The 23,573-nt window shown below is 40.1% G+C and overlaps 1 protein-coding gene and 1 long non-coding RNA gene across 11 annotated transcripts in view; one reads left to right on the top strand and one right to left on the bottom strand.

The window, feature by feature from the left end:
* The first annotated feature begins 2,365 nt into the window (after window positions 1-2,365).
* LOC310760085 overlaps window positions 2,366-23,573 on the top strand; it is a 30,948-nt gene continuing 9,740 nt past the window's right edge. For 2 of the 4 annotated variants that reach the window (XR_014546749.1, XR_014546750.1), the window contains exons 1-2: window positions 3,200-3,289; window positions 7,063-7,197. This is a non-coding gene — a long non-coding RNA (uncharacterized lncRNA). Of the gene's footprint in view, window positions 2,783-3,153; window positions 3,290-4,571; window positions 4,731-7,062; window positions 7,198-23,573 lie in introns of those variants that run through there. The other 2 variants (XR_014546747.1, XR_014546748.1) reach the window with 2 other exon arrangements.
* Window positions 14,293-23,573, bottom strand: part of STXBP5 (syntaxin binding protein 5) — a 119,102-nt gene continuing 109,821 nt past the window's right edge. For 6 of the 7 annotated variants that reach the window (XM_083607950.1, XM_083607952.1, XM_083607951.1 and 3 more), the window contains one exon: window positions 14,293-21,884. In XM_083607950.1, the coding sequence (XP_083464076.1) occupies window positions 21,843-21,884 (42 nt within the window). In that variant the 3' untranslated portion in view covers window positions 14,293-21,842. The remainder of the gene's footprint in view (window positions 21,885-23,573) is intronic. The other variant, XR_014546728.1, reaches the window with a different exon arrangement.

The raw sequence follows: 23,573 nt of genomic DNA, 5'->3' as shown, positions 1-23,573 counted from the left end.
CTGTGTTGACTGGCAGGCTCACTGTAATGTAATGGATGGAACATAACCTGGTGAGATTTGGACTAAATGTAGCTACCCTGGTGTGCAAGAGTGGGAAACCCTTTTGGACAGAGATGATTTGCCCACTGCACTCCATACACTGGTGACTTCCAGACTGAATTATTGCAATGCACTCTATGTCAGACTGCCTTTGATGATTACTCAGAAACTTCAGTTGGTCCAAAATGCAGCAGCCAGAGTATTGTTTGGGATTTCATTTACATCTCACATAACCCATTTTAAAACACTTGCACTGGTTGACAGCTCATTTCTGGACCCAATTCAAAGTGTTCATGCTAAGTGTTTAAAGCCCAAAACGTACAGAGGCCCCAAATATCTGAAAGACTACCCCATTCCCTACAGACCCTCTTGGGTGCTGAGAAAGACAGAGGGAGCCCTCTAAGTAGTATCCCTACCTTCAAAGACTCAGGGGGTCAGGGAATGGGAAAGCGCATTCTCTACAGTAGCCCCTAAGCTGCGGAATTACTTCTGCACAGAGGTGAGTCTGGCATCTTTATTACACAGCTTTTGATAAATGCTGAAGACACACCTCTTTACCCTAGGTTTTGTCACTCGAAATGTATATTCAGTGGTGGAGCGTACGCCTGTGCTACCTGAGCTGCTGTGGCCTCAAGAGGGGTGTGCCGCAGAGAACGCCCTCCCTGAACAGTTCAGGGTAGGAGAGGGGCAGGGAAGCTGCTGCCCACTCTCCTCCTGCTCTCTGCCGCTGGGTCAGGCCTGATCCAGCAGCGGAGGTTGAGCTGCTGAGGCTGGGTGCGTCTCGCTGTGGCTGAGGTGGGATGCTCTCTGCCGCTGGGTCAAAAGTGACCTGGCAGCAGAGCTGCTGCCGCTGGGTGCAAGATGTGCAGTCCTCCAGGGTTTCAGAAAGGAGTCTCACCCACCGCTACCTGGAGACAGCAGGAATTGAAACTGGGATTTTTTTGAATGTAAAGCATATGCTCTATCCACTGAGTTAGAACCCTTCCCAGCCCATCATTGCTGAGTGATCACTCAACCCTTGCACAGTAGCTTGGACTCAATGCATACAGTCCCTACCATTGCACCACCCAGAAGGAGAAAACAGGTGAAAGGATGATGTGCTTGCCCTCTCCATGACCAAACCTGTGGGAGACTGGCTTAGTGGCACAGCATCTGCCTTGCATGCAGGTGCCTGGTTCAATCCCTGGCATCTTCAGGTAGGGCTAGGAGGGTCCCCTGCCTGAAACCTGGAGAGCTGCTGCCAGTGTAGGCAATACTGGGCTATATGGACAAATGGTCTGACTTTGTATAAGGCAGTTTCCTATGTTGCTCTCCATGCTGTACCACCCAGACAGAAAGCAACTGCTTCTGCTTTCTTGCAGGCAGCATCAAAGGTCCAATCCTCCTGCCTCTGGCACCCGGAGTGGTGAGCAAGACAGAGGAAGGAGGAGCAACCTCTGTCATTCCCTGTTTGCAAGCTTCCCTGTCTTCCTCAGAAGTGGCAGAATTCCAACCAGAAAGCCTAGCAGAATCTCTCATACCCTCCTTTTCAGCTTCAGGGCAGAGCAAGGACGGCAAGACAGCTGCTGCTACAGGAACATCCAGCCTTTCCTTCCCTGGGCAGCAGAAATTGGGCCAGGGATGGCTGCTGCTGCCTCTCTTTGCTTGCATGGCCCCTTTCTTTGGGGTGTGCAGCAGAAACATTGGTCTAGGGAGGGAGCCACTGGCGTATAACAGCATACCCAGCAGCAGAGAGCAGGAGAGTGAGGCCGCTCTGTCTTGTACCACAGAGGAGAGTGAGAGAGAGAATGGGTAGCTGCTTGTCTTTTATCTCCAAATAGTACCATGGGGCCAGTTCTCAATGTGCAGTCTCCAAAGAAGGCAAGACAATAAGAGGAACTCGCTCTTTCCTGCTCCCTCCAGAAGTAACTGAGTTCTGCTCTTTTCTAGTCTCAATGACAGGGCATGGGAAGAAATCTAGAGATATTTATTTACCTCATTCTCACCAGCTGCTGGTGACACTCTTCAGCATGCTTTTCCAATCATATAGTCAAGCTCATGTGTTGTTGAGTCCTCTTGCGGGTGGCGACAGCAGTGATGGAGACAGGGGTGGCCCAAGACATTTTGGCACCTGAGGCGAACCTCAGTTGTTTTCCCTTCCCGCTAGGGAAGAAGGGGTGAATGAAGATCTACACCAGGAACAAGAGTAGGGAATGAAGTTCTACGCCAGGATCTGCTGCCCCTGTGGATTCTGCAGCCTGAAGCAGTTGCCTCCCTTTGCCTCATGGGTGGACCAGCTCTGGGTCTGGGATGGTGTAAGCTGCAGTCTTAGCATCGGTGTGTGGGCCCATGACTTATTTCTATATACCAAAGGGGAGGGGGAGCAGGCTGTTCCACTTTAGAATGGCAATACAGTGGTACCTCGCGTTAAGTACTTAATTCATTCCGGAGGGCCGTCCTTAACCTGAAACTGTTCTTAACCTGAAGCACCACTTCAGCTAATGGGGCCTCCCACTGCCGCCGCGCTGCCGGAACACGATTTCTGTTCTCATCCTGAAGTAAAGTTCTTTACCCGAGGTAATATTTCTGGGTTAGCGGAGTCTGTAACCTGAAGCGTATGTAACCTGAAGTGTATGTAACTCGAGGTACTACTGTACTGTCCCACCCCAGCACTAGATTCGATGCCCATTATTTCTGTTTCAGGGAACAGCACATCCAGCACAGAAAAGCAGGGGTTACTTCCCCTCTCTTTACCAGCTTTGAGGTATGCTCAACCCTTTTATTCGCCCTCTCTGACTCACCTGCCCACCTTCCTGGCCCCTTTCCCTCTCCTGTAATTCTCTCCAACTCCCTGCCTACCAGCTCCTTCACTCTCCCTTTGCCCAAACAGGCCTTCTCGGAGTAGCAAAGCCAGCGGCGGTTAAGGGGGCGGGACGGGGTCACGACTGACCTTTTTACCAACGGCCACTTCGTGACAGAATTTATGCGGGGCCAAGAGCGCCCAGACTTCGCAGGGAGGGAGCGGGGGTTCCTCCGTTCTCTCCCCCCCCCCCGGGAGTTTTTCCAAGTGCCGCTGCCTTCGCTCTCTGAGAAATTATTTCCTCTTCCCTTGCCTCTGCCTTCTTAAAAGAAACATATTGGCTGTACGTGACGCAGAACAGCCTCGTTTCCCCTCGCGCTCCCGTTTGGTTGGGTGTAGGGGCCGTTGAGGCCCTTCGGGTTTGGCTTCCCTCCCGCCTCCCCTCACGCAGAAAGGCTGGAGGAGAGTCGGGTAAGCCCGGCGGCGCTTCCTTGTGGTGATTATGGACGTGGATGCTTTTATCTTTCTCTCTCTCTTGACGTGTAAAGGAAATGCTCGTGGGAGAGGCGGAGACGGTGTCTTGCCTGCGCATACCTAGGTTTAAGAAAGGGAATGGCAAGGGTCAGGAAAGGCCTGTGTCGAAAGAAGAGGGGCAAGAAGCAGCAAGCAGTGGCGTCCTTTGCAATCCTCAGCTTCCCCCCAACGTCTTTCCCCTCAGCCCTGCACCCTCCCAGCGCCGCTTTCTCTCGTTTCTTTTGCCAACCCTGGAGTCACAGTGCCCCCTGACGGTTTCTGCTGAAAAGTGCAGCACTGGCTCCTTAAACCAGTGTCCCTTCACCTTCCTTAAAGGCTTCTTATTGAAATACAGTATATTATGCGTTCCCCATACCCACACGTACGTCCGATAGCAGGGATGCTTCTTTGCTGGAAGCCCGCCATACGTGAATCATTCCATGCATAGGCGTTGGAACAGATACACTTCCCGTTCTTCACACACAGCAGTGCATACACAACTTCCTACATCAGATTGTATGGTAAGGCATTTAACTTCAAGGTCCACTTCTACACATAGCAGCCTACTGCTCCAGGAAAAGATACAGTGAACTCCTTCCTCAATAGGAGTTCATCAAGAGGCTCTCTTGTGTGTCCCAATTTTGCACCTGACTGGAGTGAGACTGGGCTCAAGTTTTGGAAGCTGCTGCCTAGGGTGATGCTCTTGCTGTGCTAGGTGAACACTATCCTTTTTGGGGAGGCCTACAGCTTGGTTGTTTCTTAATGTCAGTTTGTATTTTTTTTTTATCTGCTTGCTGCTGCTGCTTGTTTCCTTTTTGATGATTTTTTTTAAAGCATCTGTATTATTGCAAAATTGTGTATGCAGTTTTTCTACTGACCATCTTGAACTTTTAAGGTGAATTAGAAGTACATTTTGAAATAATTTGGAAACCTTGACATAATTTAAAACAGTTCACAGAAACTTGTTTGCCTCCTTCCTTGTTGTTTGTTCTTTCTTTCATAGGCTCTTACTCCTTTTAGGTGCAGCTGCACTTTGCTGGAGTTGCAATTTTTTTCTTTAGTGTTGTTGGTTGACCCAAACTAGTTAAAAAGAATAATTGGGACTCTGGTAGGATAAAAATAGACGAGAAAAATGCTATGCATTAGACACTACTTCCACTTCAGCATCTTTAACAATGTATGCCTAGTCTCCAAGGCCTTTGTTTTATCTACTTTGTTTTATCAATGCATTCCATTTCAGTAACGGTGGTAATACTTCAGTGCATCCTAATGGCTTGGGGTTCTTTTGTGTGCATTAAAAAAATTATGGATGACCCAAATGCAGACATCTGGTCCAAGCTGGCAAAAGCAGGAGCAAATCCCATGTGTACATGCCTACTCAGAAATAAACTTCACTCAGGTGAGATATTCTAGATTACAAAGCTGTGTGCATAGTTATCTGTGTTTGCTTCCCAATGTGGTGTAGTGGTTAAAAGCAGTGGACTCGTAATCTTGTGAACCGGGTTCGCTTCCCCTCTTCTCCACATGCAGCTGCTGGGTGACCTTGGGCCAGTCACACTTCTCTGAAGTCTCTCAGTCTCACTCACCTCACAGAGTGTTTGTTGTGGGGGAGGAAGGGAAAGGAGATTGTTAGCCGCTTTGAGACTCCTTAAGGGGAGTGAAAGGTGGGATATCAAGTCCAAATTCTTCCTCCTCCTCCTCCACCTCCTCTTCTTCTTCTTCTTCCCTTATGGTCAATACTGTTACAGAGTGCTGCTTATCTATTGAATAAACTAAAAATATGTCTTACTTATTTAAAATAAGTTGTATGGAAACTTGTTAAGGAAAGCAAACATTTTTATCAGAGGTGGCTTCCAGATGGATGGTTTCTGTTGCCATCCCAGCCATTGCTTTTCCACTGTAAGCTGCAAAAGGAATTGTAATTGATTTTCAACACTATCAAGAGAATGGTGCTTCTTCTATTTTCAAAACTATGAGGAGAATGATGCTTTTTCTATTTGTCCACCCCACTATGTTCTGTCCACATCAGTGGGCATGATGTAATTGCTGTGAGTGAGACTATTTGAAGCTCAGTACGCATTCACTGTATTGTGGTGGGTGTTACTTTATGACCCCATTTCTTTCTTTATTTTAAAAATTAGAATAAAACCCTTTTCCAGCTACACTTAAAAAGTGATAAGAGCAGTACCACTGCTTTGAATCCTCCTTAGAGTTGCTTGTCTGCTGCAGTCTCTATTGAACTTCAGGCCCCAGGATAGCCAAGCTCTGAATGAGCAGTAGTTGGTGTTTTCAGTTTTTCTCTATTTTCGATATGGTAGAATTTTTATTACTGCGGTTCGTTTTATGTAAGAATTTTTGATCCCAGGACAGGTTACCTCATAGTTAAAAATAAACAATTCTAGCAAATTAAGAACAGATAAAAGCATTAATAAAATTAAACATATTTAAGTAATAGTAATAACAGTTGCAGTAGTGGCTAATATGCCATAAATGACCAGTCAAACAGGTATTTGCCTTTCACCAAGCATTAGCACCAGATGTTTGTCTAGGGAGGGTATTTCACAGCCAAGGTATCATCACAGAGAATGCCCTATTACATGACACCACCACAGAAGATGTTTAGTTCCTCCATTCTGACTATACCTTCTCCTCAGTAGCATAGGAAGAGAGGGGTGGGGCGCACCAGGCATCATGGCAGTTGCTGGGCGACATGGGTGTTGCAGGGTGGCGGAGCCACTGCCTATCCCTCAAGGAGATATTGCCCAAAAAAGCTGAAGCAACTTTGGCCGGTCTCCTAAAAACAGCTCAACAACTTTGGGCAATCTCTTAAAAAAGCTCCGCTGCAGGGTTGCTATGCCGCAGCTTCTCCTGGTAACACTATATGCAACTGGGAGATTACAGCCACAGATAATAAACTAAAGCACAGTAGTAGGCTCATCACACGCTGTCAGACAGAAGACAGTAATGCCACTATAATACTTTTCCTGCCTGGTTCTTGCCCTAGATAATGGTCACAAGCATGCCACCTGCAGTCCCTGGCTTACAATTCTGTATCTTGACTGATGGCGGGGAAAGCCCTTGTCCCTGTACCTTCCTGAAGTGACAACGCAAAGGAAAAAAATTCCCCTTGTGTCATCCCCTTTGGAGATAACTTCACCATGGTTAACTCCGTCGCAGAGTCTATGCTTATGCCCAGATGGGCTCTGGACCACACCCACACCCTAGCTGTATCCACTTCGCAACTTTTTATTATCTCATAATACACAGCAATGAAGCAATGTAGAGTAAAAGGCATTCTTCACCTGAGCAAATGTTAGTTATGAAATCCCCCTAAGCTGTTTTATATTCTACTTAAACTGAAGACCTGTCAAAACCAAACTGCTCTCTATGTTGCTTAAGTTTTTCCCCTCAAGTATTTGCACTGCTGTAGATGACTCCACAGTATTGCCTGTGAGTAGAAAATGTACTTTAAAGGCCAGTGGTTGTAAATACTGAAAGGTGAGAAGGGAAAATATAGTAGCTTTACTCTGTAAGCCACTCAGGATGATCTTTTAAAAATACAGAGGAAAATGTTGCAGTTCTACCACACGGCCGTGGGGCAACTAGAATAGAAATCTAGATTTTCAGCAGATTTTTAATAGGCATAGTGCTGTACATTCAAGCACTGTTTACATCTATTAATGAAAATGTCATATAACTATCCTAACGAATTAGATGCTTTTAAATTTCAGAAAAGTGTGTGGCATAATTTGACAGCACTATCTAATTAACACCAGTTGCATAATGGAACTCTGAAGACATATGAAAAGCGAAAGGGGTTAAAGAATGAGTGACATTCACAGGAGAATTTTCATGAGCTACATAAGGTATGATGACAGACAAACTAGTTTTATTGTCAGAGAGCTAGGGGGATAGTCATGTTTAGGTTGTAAGAGATACCAACCTATAATAGCTTCTTAGTTACTGCATTTAACTTCTTAGTTACTGCATTTAACAGAAAACTTGGTATTCAGTTAAGCTTTTGCAAAACAAAACTTTTATAGCCCCAAATAATTTATTTCTCCCCCTCCGCCTTCTATTAAAAACCATATAATGCACTCTATTATCTATCACATCATTCTAGAAAATCATGACATAGATAATTACCACCCATGTATTTTTTAAAAAAGATAACATTCAACTAAATGAAGCGGCACAAAAAAACCAACATTACCTGCAACTCTATTTTTCAAAAAGTACTTCTTTCAACAAGATTTGTTGTTTTTTAAATCAATGCATTGCTCTAAAAAGAGCAAGAACTTCTACTATGAAATTGAAAGCCCTATTTTATATTTGTCTGGGAAACAAAAATGTTTATGGCAGAAGTTGGACAGATATGTTTATGGTATTATATTTACCAGCCATATATCATAATCCCTTCAGTATAAACATAGCCATTCAACAGCCCCAGCAGCAACTCTTTATATATGTCTGCTGCAAAGTTCAGCTAAGGCATAAGAACAGAACAATTCTTTCCAGCACATAGTATTGATTTGATAGACCACATAGGAATATGGGGCTGCTGATACTAAGATTCACCTCCTAGCCACTGCTAATTTTCATGTGACCATTTCCAGTTCTTAAATGCACAGCCCAGTCTTCACTGAGGTTAGTCTTCAAAGTACGTTTTCAAAAACAACCACCTGAAGCTTAAGCCTGAACTACTGTAATGTGCTGTACATAAGGCTGCTGTTGGAGATTGTTTGGAAAAGACAAGTATTGCAAAATGCTGCTTCCCAATTATTGAGTGGCATTATTCTTTGCAATCTGCAATGGCTTCCTGTTTGCTTCTGAGACCAATTTGAAGTACTGATATTAACATACAAAGCTGTAAAAGGTTTGGGATGCAATTAGGTACTTGCAGCTTACTTAACATCTCAGTGTGTAACTCCATTGTTATCTAGTTCACTATTATCATTCCGCTAGCCAAGTCGTATATTGTAATTTAAATTTTAGAGTAGTGCTTTTGAATTGTTTGATATACGCAAGTAGGACATGTAATGTCCTCTATAAGGAAAGTAAATTCCTCACCAGGAACAATGTGCTTTAGGCAACAATGTTGTTGATGATGATGTTTAGGTAGGGCTGCCACCCTGTGGCAAAAAATATGAATTGGAAGATTTGTTTGACATTAATTACAGTGGTACCTCGGGTTACAAACTCCGCCCTAGAATAAGAACGGAAATCACGTGCAGCGGCAGCAGGAGGCCCCATTAGCGAAAGCACGCCTCAGGTTAAGAACCATTTCAGGTTAAGGACGAACCTCTGGAACGAATTAAGTTTTTAACCCGAGGTACCACTATATATTAAACTCTATTTCATAATAATCAGATATGATTGTACATAATCAAACAGAAAGCTGGGCAAGATAGAAAGGAAAGACAAATGAAAAGAGAAAGCCTTGAGATCACATGAATAGATACTGAGATAACTGGGCTGTAAGCTCGTGGTAAACAGCAATTAAGGGAAGTTCACATCCAAGTATGGACAAAACAGCCAATCTAAATAGGTATTGTTAGGTTCACTAACAGAATTTCCTGGGCCCAGTATACTGTATGTGTATTGCCCCCCCCCAATCTCCTTCACTAATTTATTGGTCAGAACTGTTGCTTATGTAGATATATTAACTTAACCTAACCTACCTCACAGGGCTGTTGCAAATATAAAAGGAGGGAGGGGAAGATAATGTACACATTCTTAAGCTCCTGGGTGGAAAGGCAAAATACAAGTAGATATCACCACTTATGTAAATAAAAAATAATCATGCACAAAGCCAGAAACCAGTCCCTCTTGTTTTAACTGCCACATTTCATAGTCCTGATATTTACAGCAAAATAGTTAAATAGTTAAACAAAAACTGTTTGGCAACCCTTATAAACAAGCAAGATACTCAGTTTCACAGTTTTGGAGTCTGACTCACAAACCCTTTGCCTAGCCTACCTCACAGGGCTGTTGTGAAGATAAAAACAGAGAAGGGAAGGCAATGTACACAGCCGTGAGCTCATGGGAGGAAATGCTACTTACAAATATACAACAAGGAGCAACATATACTCAAAGTTATGTGCAGTTTCACAACTCTCAGCAACACCCAAAGTCATAGCTGTCGACGTTTCCCTTTTTTAAAGGGAAATTCCCTTATTCCGAGTAGGATTCCTCACAAGAAAAGGGAAAAGTTGACAGCTATGCCCAAGGTATCCTTGGGTAAAAGTACAATCTATAGGAATTTTAACTTGCTGTAGCTGCATGGCATTTGGTTATTGTATTTGTGGATTCTTTTAGTATTTTAGGATTCATTTTATATTTTTGTTTTATGGTTACTGTATATTAAAAAATATATATAGCCAGTAAAGACATTAAGACCAGTAGTACTTTTTTTTTCAGTAGGAAGGAAGCCTCATTTGTTTAAAGTTTGTTATCTTTGAGTAAAACATACCTAAGCTAGCCAAGATAGCATATTTGGGGAGGGATGAACGAAATAATGTGGAAAGTACTTTAAAAAAACACTCCAATACACAGAGGTGACTCTACTCCTGCATCAGGCTAGCGCAGGGGTCAGCAAACTTTTTCAGCAGGGAGCTGGTCCACTGTCCCTCAGAACTTGTGGGGGGCCAGACTATATTTTGGAAAAATAAAAATGAATGAATTCCTATGCCCCCACAAATAACCCAGAGATGCATTTTAAATAAAAGGACACATTCTACTCATGTAAAAACACGCCGACTCCCGGACCGTCTGCAGGCCGGATTTAGAAGGTGATTGGGCCGGATCCAGCCCCCGGGCCTTAGTTTGCCTACCCATGGGCTAGCAGCAACAATGAGCTTCTCTTGTTTTTTTTCCTGCTGCCTTAGGATGCTGCCCTTCTGATTCCCAGGTAATCAGAGGAAGGAATGCTAAGCAGCTTAAGTTATTATGCATGCTTAGCAACAGCAGTATCTGCAGCTTAAGAATGGTGCTTCCATGATTTGTCTTTTAGTTTTATTTATAAATGTCTGATTGACTTAGCTTTCATTTTTTTTTTAATAGTAAGTCAGGTCCCTGCTAGCTTGGGGCCTGCTACATGTTTATTTAATCTACACTTAAGACAGGAAGAACCAGCTGCACAAATATAAGATGAGGGAGACTTGGATTGCCAGTAATATATGTGAAAAGGATATGGGGTCTTAGCAGACCTACAAGCGTAACTTGAGTCAACAGTACGATGCAGCAGCAAAAAAAGGCTAATGCTATTCTAGGCTGCATCAGTATAGTGCCCTGATCAAGGAAATTGAATCGTTCTGTTCTGCTTTGACCACACCTTGAGTACTGTGTCCAGTTCACAATTTAAGGAAGATACTGACAAGCTGCAGTGTGTGCCGAGGAGAGCAGCCAATGGAACATTTGAGGGAATTGGGTAAGTTTAGGCTGGTAAAGAGGAGAGTGAGAGGAGATAGTTGTCATATCTTCAAATATCTAAAGGGCTGTCGGATGGAAGTAGCTTGTTTTCTCCTGCTCTGGAGGGTAGGACCCAAACCAATGGTTTCAAGTTACAATAAAGGAGGTTCCAGCTAAACATTAGGAAGAACTTTCTGATACTAAGAGCTGTTCGCAACAGTGGAACAGACTTGCGTAAGAGCTGGTGGCCTCTCCTTCCTTGGAGGTTTTTCAGCAGAGGTTGGATGGTCATCTGTATGATGTAGTTGAGATTCTTGCATTGCAGGGGGTTGGACTAGATGACCCTCGGGGTACCTTCCAACTCTACAATTCTATGATTCTACAATCCCTATACCCCGCAGTTAGCAGCTCTGCCTTTAGATTCCTTTATTATTCCAGTTAGTTCTGGGATTCTAAATTGTCTCTTACCAGCTTCCAGAAATGCCTTTTGTCTTTTGTTTACCAGCTTCTTTGATGAACTGAGTCTAAATGACAAATATAAATATTACCAGTCTTATAGCAATGTGGTTGCCACTAAAAATAGCTTTCATTTGTCCTGAGCTCCAGTTCACTGCAGTAATGCCTGAAAATTAGAAAACTGAAAAATTCAATGTTTATAAACTATACTGTGCACTAAATACCCACACCACAATGTGGGGCTACAAAATGTCTGGGGCCAATGTTACTACAGACACACAGAACAGTGGTGAGAAGCATTTATTTTCCTTTCAAGGGGTGCATTCACTTGGGGAGAATTGTTAGAGGTCACATCCTGGCAGTAGACAAGAGCAAAGTCAAGTGGGGATGCAGGACACAAAAGTGGTCAGAACAAGGGTGTCTAACCTGTGGACCTCTAGATGTTGAACTAAAAGACCTAAAATCTCTGACCATTGGTGAATCTTCCAAAGGCTGATGGGAGTTGTAGAAGAACAGCATTTGGAAGGCAACAGGTAACTTGCCTATGAGGCACGGCCTCCACTTGTCTTTTTCTGTAACCCCCTTTCCCATCAATTTCTCCCCCCATTGACACCTGCATAAAATTTGGTAAAGAGACCCTCATTTAGAACCTGTAATATACAGGTGCAGTTTTCAGTGGCAATTATATCATTTTGGTAATGTTTGGTTTATTGTCTACACAAGCTTATATTTACAGAAATATCTGCTTTGAGTGGGCGGCATTTATTATTCCCACAGTGTTGCGTCTATATACAGTACTGCATGAGGTGCAATGGTATTATCAAAAATGGCTGGGGGGGGGAGCCCACTGCCCACCATGTACCATAGCTGGGGGAGGGAGACTCCACCCCCCTATTTTGGGGAGTGCAGCCGTTCTTTTCCCATTGACAGCTGCCACGCACCTTTGGAAACCAAAGTTAGGTTCGAAGAGAGGAATACTCCTATTCCAAGTACTGAACTGCTGTGGCAAAAAACAGATCATTCATATTGGCTGAGACATGTTAACTTATTTTGATACCGTTAATTTTTGTGTGCCACCTTGATTAGGTCTTTTTTGTATATAGTACTAGAAATTAAAGGCTGAGAAGTAGGGAGGCTGTTATATCATTGATAGTTAACACTAAGCATTGCAATACTCGTCGTATCATCAATGCAATCTTACATCAATGTGACACTGTTTGCAGGGCTCATTTACGGTTTGGGGTGGATGCCAGCCTTAAGTTTAACTAAGCATGCAGCAGCAGCAGCAGCAGCTATCTCTGGCATGAACCACCAGCACCTGCAGATTAGTCATATATGATGGAGACCAGATTGCAATTGAATCTAAATAGTAAGGTGATGCTGATACTAGGAAAGAGCCATGCCTTCTTGTGATAGATGGGGCTTCTGAAGTCCCATCTGATCAGGTAACAACTCTGAGGATACTCTGCCTAAGACCTAGTTCTTTGGCAGGCTCCAACCTGATTCTCAAAGGCAGAAAATGCATACACTGGTACGACTGCAATACTATGAAACTTTACTTGTGTAAACACCCTGTTCAACAATAGGGCTTACTTCCAAGTAAAGATAGTGGTTGGACTCCAAAATTATCAAGATAGTTGAAAATTAATTGTTCTAGATATTTTTAGTACACTCCTAGCAATATTTACAAGAACATACTGGTCTTGAGTGCAGGTGTGCATAGTACTTTCTAAAGCTATGTACGGATAAACCAAAGTTATTGCCCAAATTTAACTGGATTGATTTTAATGTATGCAGCAACTGAGCATTTCACTAGCTATGTATGGATTAAATTCTTCCACAATCTTTTCCTGTTATAAAACTGTTATTTCATTAATTACACTGTAGACGCTTATAACCCATCCTATTAAAATATTCAAGAGTTACCAAATTAAATCTCAATTTAGTCTAAAATTCTAACAGTAATCAAGCCAATGCACCCAGAATCTGATAAGCAGGTTATGAAAATAATGACTATCCACTGTGTGTTTCAAGCACCTGGTAAATCAGAGGCAGGTTGTGTCTGAAGGTGGTCATCTTCTGAAAATGCTGAGGTCATCTCAACCATCTTTCCTGTGTGATAAATCAAACAACATGACTGCTATAAACCATTATTTGAAGAATTGAGAGCCAGCTATACCCCTACATAGGCAATGACCCAATTCGCATGTAACAGGAAGCCAAACCATCCCTTAGCGCGAACAAGCTAATGTGTGGGTTTCCAGAATGAACATGTGCTATATTCCTCCCCTGTTCTTGGTGCTTCCATTCTACCAGGATGTAAATCATGATTTGGCTTAGCATTACAATAAAACCCAGTCTTGTGGTCTGTCACACTCAACAAACCACAAGCTGCAAAAAAGCTCCCCCCCCCCCCCGGGTTAGTGCTTGTGGTTCATCAGGGCGGGGGGAAGAAAATCACAAGTGTGGGTTTGCACATAACTAAGACAAACCATGGCTTAGCCTGGGTCACATGACAGTAGCAGGGCCAGGGGTGAAACACATTAGACAGAGTCTGCTCTGTGAACCTGCACATTTGCGCTGAGTCATGGTTTGGCTTAGCATTACATGCAATCTGGGCCATAATCACTAAGGAGGGGGCACAAACAGAAGGTGGGAAATTATAGGATTTACTCAGGCAGAGGCAGCAGTCCTTTAACTTTTATACATCAAAGCACATTATCATTCTGTTCTTCATGGAATAATAAATTTTTATCTTCCAATTCATATAACACAGAAGAAGTCCTGAAGTGTGCGTAACATTATAGTATAAAGCATGGAGCCATGCATGGTGGGAAAGAGACTTCCCTGACCATCGTGTTTCTCTTTATTGCTAGAAGACACGACAGCTTCTTACAGAGATCTGGCACGTAATCATCAGCAAAATCAATGAAAGTGAAAATCAGATAGATTTTCAAAGTACAAATTAAACACATCTAAGATGATAAATATAGGAAAATCCTGAAGGAGCATTTGCATTTCTTCTAACAGTAAGAAATACCCTCAAGCATGGACTGCATCAAGAGGGAAAATGATTACATGAAACAAAAACTAGGTTTGTTTTGTTTCAGGAGAGATTTGAATAGTTTATTTTGCCCATTCAGAGCCCTTCAGCATAATGACACATTCATATACACATATGAACAGTATTTTCTGAAACATTAATGTATAGTACATTTTCCTTTTAAAATACCAGCTGCACAGGTTTTTTTTATTTACAAAAATATCCCATACTTAATTTTAATGTTTGTAATGACATACTTTAGGATCAAGTACATAAAGTAAAATAACTATGCAGTCTAACATTTCCATTTGTAATGGTATGGATTGGAGTTCATACAAAACTATATTGGTAGACAGATGAATTTGCAACCCTATCCTAAGATGCATTTCCCATTTTCATCTTCAGAACACGTAGTGGGGCTCCGCAAGACTGAAATTAACAAGTGGAAGTGAGGAATAAATTAAAAACAAAAAAGACACAATGCACAGAGACTAAGATACATATAAGCTAGAAGTTCTATATCAAGCATGCTTACCCAATGAGTAATGTGAGAAACATTTATTGATGTTCATCCCCCTGAACTCCCACCCCACCCCTGCAATGATGCTTGCATAATGAAACAGTAGCATAACCAGGAGCCGCTCCTCCTAGGTCTAACCATTATGAATAGTGGTGTATGAGTTTAAAGTAAAATGAGTACAATTTATTTACAAATTTTGACAGGGTTGTTAACACTTAACAGTTTCCCCATTTTGTATTAGCCAATATCAAATAGCAGCTCCATGGATGATGCCATGATTTCATCAAAAAATCAAAACTTGTTCATATTTTTAAAAAATGTAGTGGTCAAGAAGAAACTGCAGTCTCTTGAAGTTTAGAAAGATCAAATTCCTAAGTGCTTTATCAAAAAAATGCTAATACTTATTTAGTTGCATCTTTGATTTCTATAATCAAAACTATATCTCAAATTAGTTTTAAAATTAAAAACTACACTCATCTGTGAACTTGAAACAAACATGATTTATATAGGAAACATGTGTAGTAGTAGCCATGCACTTTTCTTGGTTTGATTCTCAATGCATGTTAAACAATGTTAAAAATTCAGATAATTCACATATACTGGACATTTAGCTTTGTTTACCGCCCACCACCCCCAACTATAAAATTCATTCAAACAGGATCTTTATTTATTTCTTTTGGCAGTAATGTCACTAACATTCACAGGGGGAAAGAATTCACAATACTTCACAGATAAATATCTAGACTGTGGGAGCAAGTGCAGCTGAGAATTTGTACAGTAAACAAAGGCAAACAATGAGCATTTTCAATCATTGGGCACACCACAACTACACTACAAGTGCAGTCATATTCTTATCTGTATGCATCAGAGCACTAACAAATAGGATGGTTCACCAACCACAGGAATATGCACTTTAAAAAACATTCTGAGGACAAGTAACAATCAATGAGTATAAAATATATGCAGAAACCAGAACTTCAAAATACAAAAGGAAAGCTTTAATTGACAAAAATACATGGAATCCACTTTTAATTTTTGGAAACTTTAAAAGGCTGAAGAAAATACCTGAAAATCTAGAATTTTATATATACTCATGAAAAAGAAGAGTTATGATAAATGTCCATCAACAAGCTGCAGCTATTTCAAACAGTTTTACAACTGAGGTTTGAGTATGTATATACTTTCTTCTTGTAGCAGTTCTTTTTAGATTAAACTATAGGTTTATTTTAAGCTAGTAACTCTAGAGTATTTCTAATTAATCAAGATGGGTTAATTTGTTACTGTTATCTCGATATGAGATGAATTTATTTCTTATTATAAGCTTAATTGTATGCATAATATATATACATTAAGTTCTTTGACAAACTTAACATAAGGTTTTTTTTAAAATTAAAAGATAGAGCATATATTTTAATTTGGTAACAAACTATATTCTTATAGCATAATGTATAAATATCGCTGTGGCTGCAATCCAGCCATGGTTACCTGTGCTTAACTCTCACTCATATCCATAGAACCAAAGCACATATTATTTGTGAACAAGATTGCAGTTTTGTGTAATTATTAAACAAATCTGAAAGTGTTTCAGTAATTTAGAAATAAATAAAATATTCAGAGAAATTGTCTACCGTTCTTATGAATCTTCCAAATCTAGCACTGGAACTCGACCTGTGACAACTTGCCTGTTTATTTCAAATGAGGAAGCAGGTCCCTGTATGCAGTCTTTATTCTCACAGATCCTCTTCCTTTATAGGCATGGAGGTCCCTGCCCATAAAAGAATTTGTCCATGCAAAGGGTGCAAAGCTGTTTGTGTACAGAAAGAACTTTCCAAACTATTTTATGTACAGATAAGTGAATTCAAGACTCAGATGTATGTGAAAGGATTTAAGTACTCAAGGTTGCATTACTTAAGGTGCAGGGAAAAGAAATTCAAGTTTACGGTTCAGATTAGATCAGTGCTATAGAAAGCAAAAAGAAAACATCACTGCATCAAAAATCACCTTTGGCTATAGCTTTCTAATGTAGTATTTGTCAGATGAGGGACGCCTTGAGCAAAAATGTGTAACAAAACCATACAAGTGCAGATGGAAATCAGCTGACTAACTTTATACCTACTGTACTGTAATGTAATGAATGTTGATGGTGTCACACTTTCAGACTTGCTTGGAATACACGCAATTATTTACATGAAGTAACATTCAGAAGTTACAATTTGGCAGTTTTCTTCCTAAAGAAACATGTCTTTAGTTTAATTATAATTAAACACAGTAACATTACATGAAAGACAAGTAGCAGCAGTTTGTTTGCATTTTAGTCATATATAAAAAAAGTTTAGGCTGAGTTTAGATGCTCATTCCTCTGTAGCACTGGCAGCAAATTAACCCAGCTAATGTGGCATGAGCCCCGACCCAGCATCAGCAGCTTGATAATTGTACAAATGGTAATTTGAGAAGGAGCCTTGCTTGGGCAGAGTCTCTTCTTTATTTTTGTAGTTCCTAAGTGCAGCAGCTTCCTCTAGTCACATTCACAAGTAGGTCTTTTACTCTGAAGGAAAACTGTACTCCCCTTTCAAAAAGGTTCTGTGAGTGCTTGGTGTGGACTCCATGCTTTGATATACTAAAATATCAACTTTTACTAAGTCCAAGAGCAATCTAGAAATCAAGAGAATGTACATGTGTGTCTGTGAAATTATGGTCAACAGCCAATAGGTATCTACAACAGTTTGCCAAAATGCACTTCATTACCTATTGCAGCAGTGCTGGATATAACTTGAAGTGGGGGGGGGGGGCCTAAATTGAAATATGCACATTTCATGAGTTTTTTAATCTTGCCACAAAACATGTTTCCACATCTTGCCAATTTTTAGATAGAGGCTCGAAAGTGGCAAGTCTTCCTGTGACTCTGAAAGTACAGCAGCTGCACAATCCCCTTCGGTTTCCCCCTCCACAGTACCTTTTTAAAAGTTTCTTGCAACAGCCACTATTAACTGCTGCTTCAGCACCATTAAAAATCACTTCTGTAGAATTAAAAGGGAAACCAAACTTTTGGGAACTTACGTAACCAGAAGGAAACAAATCTTACGGGAAAAGTTCTCCTAGCTGAATCTGTATAGCAACATGATATCATTAATTTCTAAGAAGAAATCAGGTTAAATAAAAAAATCATATTCCAGTAGTAATGTTTTGGTGTACTGAACAGCATCAAACTGGCATGAAAAAGATGGGAGACACTTTCAGCAAACTTCATCCCCCACCTCTATTCCCTTTTTCAAGTCAAAATTCAAACCCTGAGAAAATTCAGCACAACACTACAAAAAATTTCCAGTATCAGTTTAACCAGAAACTATGGGAGGCCTAAAAAATAAAATAAAATAATGAACATGTGTTTACCATGGCCAACAGCAGCTCTACACTACTGCCTCCCAGTATCTAAAAGTTATCTGTATACAGCCTTATTTGATAGTTTGATCAAAGAATCAAATTCAAACTCCAGCCAAGAGAATAATGGGATTTTCCCAAACAGTATGCCAAACAAACTCTATACAAAGTAAATTTTCCTATTCGTACAACTTATCTTGCTGCAGTGAGATTGACAGGCATTACTGAATTGCCCAAACTAGACGAACAGCCCAACGATTTGCTACTATTTAATTTCTGCATTTTTTTTTAAAAAAAGCAAATTATTTTATTTATGGTATAAAATGTGAGAACACATATACATTATAATAGATACTATGCTATTCTTTGTGCTAGTATGAACTTCCTTATTCTTCATTTCTTGTTGGGTGTCAAAAATTTGCTGCTCGGAAAGCTACAGATCTTGCCTCAAATAATTCAGCTTCACAAGGAGTGTACCACTTTGGGGATTTTCTGCAAAGGAATGTGGATAGCAGTAAATCTTTATTTACTATAGAGTTCTCTTGCTCTGGGCATTTTCTATAGTGGGCAAAAGTAATTATTCACTATAATTTTAATTTGTATGGAAACACAGACTTCCCCCTTTTAAAAAAATAAACCAATGTTATGTTAGGTTCATTATTACGTTTTGTGCTTCTGACTCCAATTACAAAATACATATTTGACACAATCCATATGAAGATTAGCCATGAGAAATCAGTAAGGTATGTATCTCCACTTGAAATCAGTGGGGTTTAAAAGTGCTTATCTAAGGCTGGATCATGCCATTTATACACAAGACAGAATTTAACATTAAAAAAATGAAATTTCTAATGCACAGAGAAGTTATCATAATCAACAGTTACTACTGTTTACGTTTGAATGTCCACATCACTTAACAATTTTTTATTATTTGATTTATTGATTTTTCTCAGTGTTTTCACATATAGCTAAATGCAAATAAAGTAATTTGTTTAAAACAGAAAATCTGTTTCCAGGCAGCAGAATGAAAAAGTGAATAACTAAACAAGTTGTTTTAGTTTTGACTCAAATATTTGCTGTAGAGGATTGGCTGCTGCCCAAAATCACTTCTGTAGGCTTAGACTTAGAGCACTGTGTGGTTATGGAAAGAGCTGAATCTGCTTCTCATATGGACAATTGAATATCATTGCACTCTACCCAAAGCTGCACTGCAGGGAGGCAAAAAGCTGGTATAAGTACAGTACTAAAACACACCATCCAGCAGCCCCAATCTGAAACACAGATTCAAACATTCTTGCAGATTGTAGAGTTTCCCACCCCCAAGTGACCTTTGGTTGCAACCAACATGCTGCAGCGATTTAGTTGAATCAAATTTGAAGGGTTATAACCTTATCTTAATCACATTTACTTAGAGGCAAGTCTATATATAGCAAAACACACTATGCAGGACCAGCCAGTAACTTTTTCAACCTGGAGTGCACATTACATTTAGGGAACGAACGGGGAACACAATTTTTAAATGCCAATGCTGAACCCACACTAGTGAATTTTGTTTTGGCTCAAACTGCAGTCTATGTTCACAATGTTAGAAGTTAAAGACAACCCATTCAACATGTGCACAGCACCACCAAGTTTAGGAAAATAAAACCCAAAACCTCTGGCACTTTCTTACAGACAGAGCCTCAACTAGTTCAGGCTGCTTGCAAATTATCACAAATTCATACTATTTCCAGCTTCCAACATGACTAAGATTATTATTTATGCATTTTCATAAATATTTTTTTAAAATAAATTCATATACTCTTATTACACTATGGCTTTGGTGCAACCTTCATTAGCTAAAATATACTGCTTCAATTTGGCACGTCTTAAATCCCTCCTCTCATACAAATCAAAGTAGGATTCTACCAGTTGCTAAAGTGGTAAAATATTCATATATTAAATGCCAAGTTTTGGAAACAATCCATTCTGACGTTAATGTCACTCGGCAATTCATACAGTGAACTTAAGAACACTTACATGGAGGAAAAGTCAATCAACGGTACTTGCTCCCAAGTAAATGTGCTTGAAATTCTGGAGACAGCTTCTTTGCTGCTTTTTTTTTTAACTTGCTAACAGGTTCTTTGAACTGTATTAGGAAAAACAAACCCAAGAACCGTTTTAATCTAATGCAAGTAATAAAAATGATTGCTATTAGCCATCAAGTTGTATCCCAGAGTTCAACACTGCTTGAACTAAGGACTATTTCACCTGGTAGTTAAGTCTGATTGGGCATATAAGCTAGCTACGTATCTGATAGATCCTGTTTAAGTGCCTGCACTAATACATTCTCTTAAACACACAAAATAAGATGTACAGCATGAATTAAACTCAAGTCCAATTACAAATACTTTATAAATTGACTAACTGTATTTTCAGGAAAATAAAAAAGGTAGGGTTGACTGAAAGATGACATTTTTTTCCTCATTGTGGTAGACTTTTTTTTTTACTTTTTACACTACACAGCCATAACACAAATGAAAACTTTCAGCATGATGTGCAGTTGAATCACTTTTTTTTACAATGCAAAAAAACTTCTCTTGCTTTGCACTTGACATGGGCTGTGTTCAGATGCCATGCTAAGTCACAGTTTGTTGTGATGGGAATGAGCTGCAGCAAGCCTCACGTGTCACCTTTTTTCTTCTGGTGTGGCTGCGAGAAGTTCCGAAGCTTTTGCTTTGTTTTGGATTAACTGTATCGTGTCAGGTCCAAACCTTAAACCATGGTTAAGTGTAACAATGGTTCATCAAAACAGGCCAGCTTTATAATCTATGGTTTGAAAGTATGTTTCAAATAAACCATACTGAAAATTAACCACATTATGTCAGGTTCAGATAAAATCGATTTGCTACGGTTAATCAAAAGCTTCCAATGACCTCCTTGTAGCTACAACAAAGAAAGTGTGTGTGTGTGTGTGTGTGTGTGTGTGTGTGTGTGTGTGTGTGTGCAAGAGCCCAAATGCTTGCTGCTTTTCATTTCTGTCACAATATGCTATGGTTTATAATGACATCCAAACACAGCCACAGTATGGTGATGCAAATACAAGAATACTAGATCAGGGGTCCAAGAAGATACTATGTGCATGTTAACTATGTATAGATTCAGAATGGAGCTCGCATACTTCTTTTGTCAGATCAGAAAATTGGTGGCATCAAGTCATTTCTAGTAACAGCTATAATGGCGTGCTCTAAGGAGGGAAGGTATAGATCAGCTACTAGTAGTCCCCTAAGATGAACAACTTTATTCTAGCTCTTGGACCCCTGATTTATTGCAGCCTCCTACAGGAGGATGAAACACTGGCAGCAACAACAATAGCACAAAAACTTTTGGCATATGAAATATTAACACAGGATAGATCCTGCATTGCCCCTGCTCATCTGATACCAAAGTTTCCTTTTTGTCCATGTGTTCTCTTGTTGACTGTTCCCAAGCTCCTAGTCAGCCCACAGGTAAAGACAACACACACACTGTGTGGGTGCCAGTTTTAAATATAATGACCCTCAGTTAAAGCTGCATGACTGAGGTAAAACAGTGTGTGATTTGTGCTAGGAAAGATCAGTATCCATTGGCTGACACCCTTGCACTTCCGCTGGTCCTGCAGAAGTTAATGAAAAGGAGATTTTTCTTCAAGGTAAAGTTATATAGATGCATCTGAAAATGCGTTGTCAGAACTGGTACCATTTCTTATCTTTGCATTTCAACATCATCTAAAAATGAAAGAGAGGAACACAACACAGTTACGCATATGGTATGGTACACTGTACAGTTCATTTTTGAAGTTGGTGTAAGGAGGGAATTCTAAGAATAGAGAACTGCCTATTAAGTAAAGAAGATGAATAACTAAATGATTAAGGAGATCAGAGGTACATGAACAAGTGGATAAAAGTTGTGCATGAATAAGCCTTCTTGCCATCTGCCTGTGACAATATAAAGTTTAGTTCCCATACTGCTGGATTCTGGTGTGAAAGCAGAACGACCCTAAAGTATTTTGCTGCCTGAGGTGAATCACAAGATTAAGGCTGGGTAATATATAATACTATCCAAAACCAGTTTGAAGTCCATTATCATGATAACGGTTTTCTAATTTTTGACCTGGGAATTTATTGTGAATCATGATGTATGTGTGTGTATGCTATGCAAAAATCACAACATGGGAAAAACCATGAAGCCAGCCAGGGCCTCTACATAGCTCCATCCTTATTTCAGACATTGTGATATATTGGTATATTGTGACGTTTAGCTAGTGATATATTGTTGAAAACCAGCTATCGCCTAGTGATACAAGATGGCACCAACTTCCCCCATTCTTGGCAATTTAACCTAAGAATTCAATCTTACTTAAAAGCTGGTCATTGCCAGTGTCTTCCACTGCACCTGGAGAGCAGGAGATTAGCTTATGGGACACAAGGCAGGCCAAGTGGCATACACAGCTCTGTCCTTCAACACCTTGTTGCTGCTCCCTGCCTGTCAGCATCTCTCACCTGTGGCTGCCACCTCACTTTGTCTAGTGAAAGGGTCACTCACCCAGTGTATGAGAGAAAGAGCTAAATGTCTTTCTTTTTTTAAAATATGCTTTTTATTAGTTTTCTTAACACACACACACAAATTAACAAAAATGATAAAATAACAAAAAAAATTCCATCCTTCCATAAATCCACATGTTCTTACAAAATAACTTATGCCACCATGTTCTTAATTCACAGTTCCTTATCTTCCCCAATAGACTTCCTTCTTCCTCAGGTCTGTCTTATTTGTTTAATAAACTGCTTCTTTAATCATTTGGCCATTTTTTCTGTTATCTGAATACTATACTTATAATCCATATTGTGGTTTGTGAAAATTAATCAAAGCATGTCCAGGTTTTAACTTGAGGGCACTGTTGTTGGTTTTTTAAAAACATTCTTTCTAAATTTCCCACTCCTTTTTGAACTTTGGGTTTAGCTGTCTCCTAATTGTCTCCATCATTTTTGCCAGTTCGAGATATTCAAATAATTTATCCTGCCATTCCTCTTTTGTTGGTACTAATTCTCCTTTCCAATTTCTGGCAATATGTTGTAGCATATAACAATATTCTCTTTTTTACATTTGGAATATCTGAATCTAAAATGCCTAAGAGGAAGGCTTCTGGTTTCTTTATGAAAGTTTGCTTAAACATGGCAGAAATGACGAGCAGAATCCGAAACCAGGGAAGAGAAGCAGCGCAAGAAGAATGGAAAAAATTCAAGGACTATTTAAAGAAATATCACAAAGTTAATGAAAGTTAGAATGATGTTGGACTGGAAAGTAAATGGTTACTATTAGCAATGGTTAAGACAAGGAAAATAAGGAAGAATAGTCTAAATTTAAATTAAAATAAGGGAAGATTTGCTGAACAATCGATAAGAATTTGGAATACA

Source organism: Podarcis filfolensis (assembly GCF_964270895.1).
Source record: "Podarcis filfolensis genome assembly, chromosome: 3".
NCBI lineage: Eukaryota > Metazoa > Chordata > Lepidosauria > Squamata > Lacertidae > Podarcis > Podarcis filfolensis.
This window is presented reverse-complemented; position numbering and strand designations above follow the sequence as displayed.